Source organism: Stigmatopora nigra, unplaced genomic scaffold (assembly GCF_051989575.1).
Source record: "Stigmatopora nigra isolate UIUO_SnigA unplaced genomic scaffold, RoL_Snig_1.1 HiC_scaffold_25, whole genome shotgun sequence".
In the NCBI taxonomy this organism is placed as follows: Eukaryota; Metazoa; Chordata; class Actinopteri; order Syngnathiformes; family Syngnathidae; genus Stigmatopora; species Stigmatopora nigra.
Window position 1 is genome coordinate 1810322 of NW_027551604.1, and position 9538 is coordinate 1819859.

The window sequence follows — 9538 nt, forward strand, 5'->3', positions numbered from 1 at the left end:
CACACCTGGTTTGGCTTTAGTAGTAGAAGCCATTTAATTGGGATTTCAAACAAACCATGTTTTTAAGACTTTACAGTGGTACCTTGAGATATGAGCTTAATTTGTTCCAGGACTGAGCTCGTATGTCGATTTAGTCGTCACTCAAATGAATGTTTCCCATAGAAATGAGCTAAAAACAAATTAATTTGTTCCAAACATCTGAAAAAAATGGGATATTGGATTGGAAGACTGTATAGTGGTACCTTGAGATATGAGCTTAATTTGTTCCAGGACGGAGCTCGTATGTCGATTTAGTCGTAATTCAAATTAACGTTTCCCATAGAAATGAACTACAAATAAATAAATTTGTTCCAAACATCTGAATAAAAACACCTAAAATGGGATGTTGGATTGGAAGACTGTATAGTGGTACCTTGAGATATGAGCTTAATTTGCTCCAGGACTGAGCTTGTATGTCGATTTACTCGTAACGCAAACAAATACATGAACTAAAAACTAATTAGTTTGTTCCAACGTTCTGAAAAAACACCAAAAACAGGATATTGGATTGGAAAAACATTTTTATTTGTTTTAATTTGCCATCTATTAACAAATTAATGAATAACTAGTGGTTTAATAGTACTAAGATGTGTTTAATAGTACTAAAATGTGTTTAATAGCTCTAAAATGTGTTTAATAGTACTAAAATGTGTTTAATAGCTCTAAAATGTGTTTAAAAATACTAAAATGTGTTTAATAGTACAAAATGTGTTTAATAATACTAAAATTAGACATATTTCATGGAGGAAGATATTTTTTTGCATAGCAACGTGCTGGTAACATAACTTAAACACATTTAAATGAACTTAGATTACAATGTCCACTTTATGTATGTTTTTAAGGAAAAAAAATCTTTGGAATGAAGTTGTTAGAAAAGGTTTTGATGATTTAGTTATTTAGTTATTTAGTTATTTTAGATATTTTTTTAAAGAGTATATAGCCTTTTATGCCTAAGAAAAAATGTCATAACCCTAAAATATTATGACAATATATTTTTTTCTCTAAAAAGAAAAAAAAACATATTGAGCTCCTCAATACTAACAGATGAAATGGTGTAGTATGTACTGTTTTGGTCCCTTAAGTACATCATTCCAATCATATTTCATCTCCATTTTTCCACCCTCACCATTTCAGCACTCTCAGGTCGTTTAGTCTACTACCCTCTAGTGGCAGAAACGTGCTATTGCACTTGTTTCTTCAGGTTTGATGTACGTATTTAAATGAGATTTTCCATAGTGCAAAAAGTGCTTACCAAATAGAACTCCTCTTATACATAATATATAAACATAGTTGTTTTTTTGACAGCACCTTGTCGCAGTGTTGCCACGCCGTGGTGGCCCTCCTGTACCCGTTTACCTGGCAACATACGTATATACCCGTCTTGCCGCCATCCATGTTGGATATCGTATGCACGCCGACGCCGTTCATCGTGGGGCTGCTCTCCAGCTCGCTGTCTCGACTCAAGGAGCTGCCCATAGAGGAGGTAAAAAGTAGTGGACAAACATGTTTAGATGTTAGAAGTCATAGACAGGCAATCAGTTTGTGTGATTTGAAGTAAAAATTGCATTTTTTTTGGAGCAACTCAGGGAAAAACAGCATTTTTTTAGAGCAATTCTGGAAAAAAACAGTAATTTTATAGAGCAGCTCTGGAAAAACAGCCATTTTTTAGAGGACCTCCGGAAAAACAGCATTTTTTTAGAGCGCTTGTGGAAAAACTGCATTTTTTAGAGCAGCTCTAGAAAAACAGTGTTTTTTAGAGCACCTATGAAAAAAAACAGCATTTTCTTAGAGCAACTCTGGAAAAACTGAATGTTTTAAGAGTAACTCTGGAAAAACAGCAATTTTTGAAGAGTGACTCTGGAAAAACTGCAATTTTTTTTAGCAACTCTGGAAAAAAAGCAATTTTTTAGTGCGCTTCTGGGAAAACAGCATTTTTTTTAGAGCAACTCCAGAAAATTAGCATTTTTTAGAGCAGCTGTGAAAAAACAGCAATTTCTGTGGAGAAACACTTTTTTAGAGAAATTCAGGAAAAAAACAGCAAATTTTAAGAGCAATTTTGGGGAAATTTTATTTTACAGCAACTCTGGAAATTTTTGATTTTTTTTAGAGCACCTGTGGAAAAAAACAGCTATTTTTCTAGCAATCTGGAAAAACAGCATTTTTTTAGAGCAACTCTAGTTCATCTGATGCCATCAATGTCAACCAAAATCTTAGTGGCGTCTTACAATAACTACCATACTCTTTAAAAATAAGAACCATCTCACAAAAAGTCTCTCTTGATTGAACCACCTCTTGAAAAGATTGTCTGTTCTTCTCCCCACAGGTCCTAGTGGTCGACCTCGGCAACAGCCGCTTCCTCCGACAGGTAGAAAACTCTAAAAAAAAACACATAAAAACGGCCTAAATTTTCGGGATAAGTGTTTTTTTTCACGGGTTGCATCCCCCCTGCCGACAGATGGACGACGAAGACTCCATTCTCCCCCACAAATTACAAGCGGCTCTAGAACACGTTCTAGAAAAGAGGAGGGAGTTGGCCTCGGATAAAGGAGACCTGCTCAATGGTGAGTGTCCTAGAGCCAAAATGGCGGCCGACGGAGCCCAAATGGCCGCTTTAATACTCTTGTTTCTTTTCTAGATTCCAGCTCTCTCAGTACGGTGGTGTCGGAGGCTTTTGTTCGCTTTTTCGTGGAAATGGTCGGCCATTACTCGCTCTTTACGACTGGGTCGGAGCGAGAGGAAGATGGGGCTCCTTCCTCGCCAAGCCCCGCCTTCTCCTCCTCGTCTTCGTCATCCTGCTGCTCCCTGTCCTTTCAGCGGGAGGCCTTCCGGAAGGCTGTCACTTCTAAGAGTTTGAGGAGGTTCTTGGAGGTTTTTATGGAGACGCAAATGTTTACCAGTTTTATCCAGGAGAGGGATTTGAGAAGGCAGGGGCTTCGAGGTAGGCGGTAGGATTGAAAGCGACCATTGAGGTTGTTGGGGAAAAACTCTGGGATCTGATTTTTGTTGTTGTTTTTTTTGTATTTTGGAGGTTTGTTTGAGGTGAGGGCGCAGGAGTACCTCGATGCACTACCGGGCAGTGAACAGCGAGGGGTTAACAAGTTCTTAAAAGGCTTGGGTAAGATTTTTTTTCCCGTAAAAATGGTGACTTTTCAGCATGAATAGGTGTATTTGGTAAATTAATTTGTTTTTTTTTTTTTACTGCAAGAAATGTTTTAAATTCGTTGGATTTGTATACAGTAATTTCTGGAATATTGCGGTTAATTATGACCAAATATGGGCGTGGTAATTGAAAAATCGGATAGTAGAGTCAGCCCTATTAAAAAAAAAATAATACATAAATAAATACATGAATAAAAATACAAAATAAATGCATGAATAAAAATACAAAATAAATGCATCGATAAAAATACAAAATAAATAAATAAAAATACAAAATAAATACGTAAATAAAAATACATAAATGAAAATACCAAATTAATACACAAATAACAATACAAAATAAATATATAAATAAAAATCCTAAATAAATACATACATAAAAATACTAAATAAATACATACATAAAAATACTAAATAAATACATACATAAAATACTAAATGAATACATAAAATACAAAATAAATAGATAAGTACAAAAATAAATAATTAAAAATAAAAATACAATAAAAAATATTATTATTGTTATTTTTTTAAATTTCAGTATACTTTTTATTTTTTATTTTCATCTAAAATAATTTAATTCCATTAAGGGGAATGCACGTTTGGGTCAAAAAAAATCCCCAAAAAGTTCACAAATCCTTGCTTTTGAGTTAAACTTTGTTCTAATATTGTTTCTTTTTTCAGGAAACAAGATGAAATTCCTCTCCAAGAAATGATGCTTTCATGAAAACTGGGTAAAATAATTGCTAGTGTTTTTCCCAATGAAGAGAGAAGCCCTAAAAATGGAATAAAATAGTGAACTCTAATTCCAGATGAGCTTTCAAAGTAAAGCAAAGCACAGTGTAAATACTCAAGGAACTTTCCACACAACTTATACATTCCTACCGCTAATTCCCAATAGAAGTTTTGACAAAAGTACAACTTCTTCTTCTACAGGAGGCTTTAAGTTAATTTATATTCTTTACCTTTTCCCCCTTTTTTTAATAATCAGCATAGTAATCTCATTTTTTTGTCTCCTGTAGTTTGTTCATTGGCTTTATTTAACAGGATTTGGACTTTGTTGGCTGTACAAAACACTTTTTACAAATGATTTAACGATATTTTATGTTTATTATCAGAGTAGAAATGAGCACCACGTGAAAGGTAAAGGAGGAAAATGTGAACATGAGCAGAAAAATGAATGTGAACGCTTCTATGGAGGGTCAAAAGGTCGAATGGATGGATGTGTGGATGGGTGTGTGTGTATGTTATCATGCTAGCTAAGTCAATCCATAGCTAGCTTCGCCTTAACCTTTGAAAATGGAACTTTATAAATAAAGTTGGACATTCCATTTCGACAAGATATGCTTATTTGGACTTGAATGTGTTTTTATGGTGAAAGTATGGTGTACATATTTTACAATATTTCCTATTTCAGGCTTTGTGGGATATCTTTATTTTGTTGAAAAATATAATCAGGCTTTATTGGTAATTGTCAAGTTATATTGACCATAGTTGATGATTTATTTATGTTTATTATGTGATGTTATACAAATCTGATGGATATTTTTTCTATTGTTTTGGATTCTAGGGTAGTAATCCCTAGTATTACCACTGTGAGGTGCTAGAGCGTCGCAGAGAATTGTCCTTTATCGAGGGAATGATTACTATATATTATGGAATCGATTTTTTCACATTATTAGATTAATACACATAAAAAATAAACAAATGAGTGCATCTCACACTCCACCGAGAATAAATTAATAATATTTCTTTGAACACACCACATAATTCATTAGAATTGGAGAAAGTTAAGTCAAAATTGTGTCAAAAAAGGTCACTAAATCCTACAAATTTCTTAATAAACATTTTACTACATGTAATTGACTAGGCTTCAACAGTTCAACTAGGAATTAACTCACTTTGATTCTTTTCACGTTACTAATATTTCACTATATTCATACCAACGCATAACTTTATTGAATATTATTCATTACTGCACTGGTTCTAAAAGTCGATAGCGTGTAAGGAAAACAAATCCCAACATTATCGATTTTAAACAAATATCTGAACACATTTTAGCATTAATACAACTTAATTTGCAGAATTATTCCTGCATTAATGTCAAGCATTTATACGAATATCACCGTACATTTTTGTTGTTGCCAAGGTTCAAACATCAAAACTTTATTGTCAACAAAAACAAAACAAGAAAATTTAATGACCACTTCAGGGCCCATTTTCTAATGTAAGAATTTCCAATTTCCCGACAAATTGACACCATCGCTCCCTCCCTCCCTGTCTCACTCCACTCCCCTTCCCCTCACCCCTCCACGATGACGCGGTGACGGGTCAGACGTGCCTCCCCTCCCGTGGTCTTTTCTACGGCTTTTTTCTCGGGCTTCGTGTCATACCACGGCTAATTCCACAAATTCTTGCCCCGATCTCGCTTCAAACAAGCGGCACCGAGACGGACGATCAGCCGCAGCAGCACAAAAGAAAACAAAAGAAAGCAAGAGTTGACAAACTATCGATCCACCTGCAAGAACGACCTCCAGGTAATAAATCAAAAACTTCCTCGCGTTTTTTTTTCTACAAGTTCATCTTTTTTCTGATTGTTTTAATTCTATATTCAACTTTAAGATAGATCTTGGTCATGTTTACGGTCGTCGGTAATTCCCAGTTTACGTCGCCGGCAACATTGCTCGAATATTCCACATTGTAAAATTGGATTTTTACACATTTTTTAATATTGATGGCGGAATGTTACTTTATAATGGAATTACGTCATTGTTTTGTATTTAAACATTAATTATGTCTACTTTGAGGCAGACTAGTATATAATTGCTTTGACTTTAGTTGTGTGTGCCTAATTCCCAGAATTCATTGCATTCCGGTGTGGATTCGTGACGTATTTGATGAAAACACCTGCGTTTGCATTGACATCGTAAAAGTTTTCAGTTTTAAATGTCATTAATGTATTTATTATAACTGAAATAAATCCATTTTTTCGTCATTTCGTTTCATTTAGCATCCCCCAAAATACTTTATTCCCACTTCACTGAATGCCACAACAAAGTTTATCTTATTTTGGTGGAGGAAAATGAAACATTAGTACTTATAAGTGTCAGTAGTTTTGACATATATTGCGCATATTTATATTTTTATTTTATTACTCAAACATCTTAATAATTAAGATTTTTTTCTTCTACCCTTGGTTGTCAATGAAAAAATCCGGAATATGCCAGTTTTTCTCAATCAGAGTACCAAAACACCAACAAGATTCTACTGGTTTTGGTATATTAACTGGTCTTAATGGTTCAAAAACCAGCAAATATATAAAATGTTTCAAATCAAAACCACTGTATAGTATGCACAAGTCTCAAATTATTAACTTGTAACAAACTCCTTGTCGTACATCTAAATTAAAGCAAAAAATGGTAAAAACAAAAATATTTTGGTTTAAATTAAGCTTAAGTCTTTTTTTACGGGTTTAAAAGTTCATGCTTCAAAAAGACTGTAGCTATTATTTAAAATAGAATCTAAAATTCATAATCTAAAGACTTTAAAGTCTCATTTGAATTGCTGAAACATGTTTTAGGTACTCTGTTTTGAACTGTAGATTATCTTTTAAATGAAAATTCTAAATATTCTAGATGGAATATTCTTAGCAATGTTATTTTAACTCCATTTATTTCTACTAAATTGTTCATAGTTTAATTCGGAGGGGTAACTATTCCCCCGTAAGTGTCCCAGCGTCTTTCGGTCAAGGTCAGTTGGCACAGAATGGACGAGAAGACGCGCTACTGAAGATAAACGGACAGATTATTTTTAAAAGTCGGTGTGAAGTTACTTGCCTGCCGTTGAGTCATGTGTTGAACGTTAAAAAAACAACACAATCGGTTATAAAATATGATACTTGGGTGTAAATAAATATAGCAAATGGTATTTAAAGTAGCAATAACTACACATGAGAGTTATCCTTGCAATATTTATATAAGTGTCTTTAGCTTAGCGGGCCGTAGCATCTTTCTTTTTGTTTGTTTTCTTTTGTATTTTATATTGTTTAATTGCATTTTTGATTTTGTCGGGAAATTATTGGTTTTTTATTGAGAAATTGACTGGGAGTGAATTATGTAACTGTATAAAATTGAGTAATTGTTATTTTTAGGCTAAATGCTAAAGTAATTAATTAGCATAATGTGGTATAAATTCCAGCTCATGAAAATGTTATTATCAAACTTGGAATTAGTCTGTAATGCTAATTGCTACGTTAAAACAGCATTACCTTGATTTACAAGGTCAAAAATGTCTTTTAGCCAAGTTTTTGTCTCAAGATGTGAGTAAATATGCTAATTGCTAATGCTAAATGATGATCAGATTTTTTTTAATCCAAAATATGAACCAAAATATGAACGGCTTATACTCGAGAAATTATCAAATTCAACCATTTTGAGGCCATTTTAAGGCTACGGCTTATACTTGGATGCGGCTTATATGCGAGAAAATACAATAACTCCTATTTGCATTAGTTTAATCTAATTTAAAGCAATAAAATTGCTTACATGCTTTTTTTAAAAAAAGAAAAACAATGTTAGTGTGTCTTCCACTTCATAATAGAATAATAATGGCAGCCATGCTAGCACAATGCTAGCTTGTGTCATCAAACCGGCTAACGTACGTTCATATCGGTCGCTACAGCTGTTGAAGCTGACAAACCGAGTGTGAGTAATGTCAGTCGGGGTTTAAACCCGCAAATGTGTGGGTGTATGTGTGTGGATGTTTGTGATGGCGTCCCACAGGGCAGCTGACAGGAGTGTGTGTGTGTGTGTGTGTTGCAATGGGTGCAACAGGTGGAATGGCGCAGGGTGACGGAGCGGTAAAGAACACAGCTGTCAAGCCGCAAAGGAATGTGAATGTTTGTCCTTTTTTTTTTTTTTGCAGAATAGTTTTTCTTTTCTCGGTCGTTCGGGGACGACATTGCGATCATTCCTTTTTGGTTCGCATGAGAATGAAGAATAATGCCTTGCTCACGGCCTTGCGATACAAAGACCAAGTCAGCGCTTTCTTGGCCGTGTGTTGACGTGAATGCGGGTGTGCAAATTCTTGCAAAAATTGTTTTGTCTTGGTAACGGTGGAATGGATGGTTCAGTGTCCTCGGTGTGTGGATTTATGGTATTTGTTTTTTTTCACATTAATGCGACACATCCAAGATGGCGTCTTGTCAATAATATTATGATAATGAACATTAAAATGCAAAATTATTAAATGTTTAGTCCAGGGGTGGACAAAATTTGACAGATGGGTCAGCACAAGATAGGATACATGTAAAAAAGTGCATCCGTTAACAGTACATATGAAATATAATATAAATAAATACAAATTTGGACAACATCGGTGGGCCAGATTAAACCGCCTCGCCGGCCGGATGTGGCCCGTGGGCCGTAGTCTGTCCATTTCTGGTTTAGTGCCTAGTGGAGAGAAGGGGAATTACATGACTCATCTACTTTTTAAAAAAGAGGGTTGCACTGTATTATAAGGCGCACTGTATTATAAGGTGCAATGTATTATAAGGCGCATTGTATTATAAGGCGCACTGTCTATTTTGGAGAAAATTTCAGACTTTTAAGTGCACCTTATAGTGGTGAAAATATGGTAATTGCTATTGACTTCCAGGTATGTAGTACTCACTACTTTACAGTCACCTCTAGAGCCAGCCATTGTTCATGTTTTGGAATTTTTTGTCTAAAATCTTGCAGTGGGGGAGGAGCTATATGATGGAAGATGTTGTAAACTAAGATGGCATCTGCATATTTAACAATATTGTTTCAGTTCAGGCGTTTGTGTTTTTTTTAATATCCGACAGTGATGGTTTTCTGTTTTTTCCATATACAAGGCGCACTGGATTATAAGGCGCCCTGTCTATTTTGGAGAAAATGTAAGACTTTTAAGTGCGCCTTATAGTCGTGAAAATACGGTATTTAAAGTTTTTCTTAATTTTTGGGTCACTACAACTTTGTTTTGTAACAGTTACGTTACCGCAGCACCAGCTGGAGTGGCGGAGGAGGGGGGGATTATCCCGTTGAGCGGATCCAGGCAAGAGGGGCCTCGCTGGGGGTAAATGTGGGCCCATGCTTGGGTGAGTGGGGGCTCTAACCTGCTGCCTAGTGTCACTTTGTCAGTGTTTATTATATTCATAACCTATAATGAACTTTAAATCTCCCTCTACTTTAAAAAACAAACAGATTAAACATGGATAATAGGGAATACTTACTATTACTGTATTTTCTCGCATATAAGCCGCATCTGCATATAAGCCGTACCCTTAAAATTGCCTTAAATTGCCTTAAAATTGCCTTAA

The 9538-nt window shown here is 34.9% G+C and overlaps 1 protein-coding gene across 1 annotated transcript in view; it reads left to right on the plus strand.

Annotated features, from left to right (window-relative positions):
- The window catches only part of LOC144192168 (DENN domain-containing protein 2A), a 30600-nt gene extending 26062 nt beyond the window's left edge, over positions 1 to 4538 (plus strand). The window contains exons 15-20 of the mRNA XM_077711239.1: positions 1345 to 1522; positions 2363 to 2404; positions 2495 to 2600; positions 2675 to 2977; positions 3068 to 3154; positions 3883 to 4538. Coding sequence (XP_077567365.1) covers positions 1345 to 1522; positions 2363 to 2404; positions 2495 to 2600; positions 2675 to 2977; positions 3068 to 3154; positions 3883 to 3914 — 748 coding nt within the window. The 3' untranslated portion in view covers positions 3915 to 4538. The remainder of the gene's footprint in view (positions 1 to 1344; positions 1523 to 2362; positions 2405 to 2494; positions 2601 to 2674; positions 2978 to 3067; positions 3155 to 3882) is intronic.
- The last annotated feature ends 5000 nt before the right edge of the window (positions 4539 to 9538 follow it).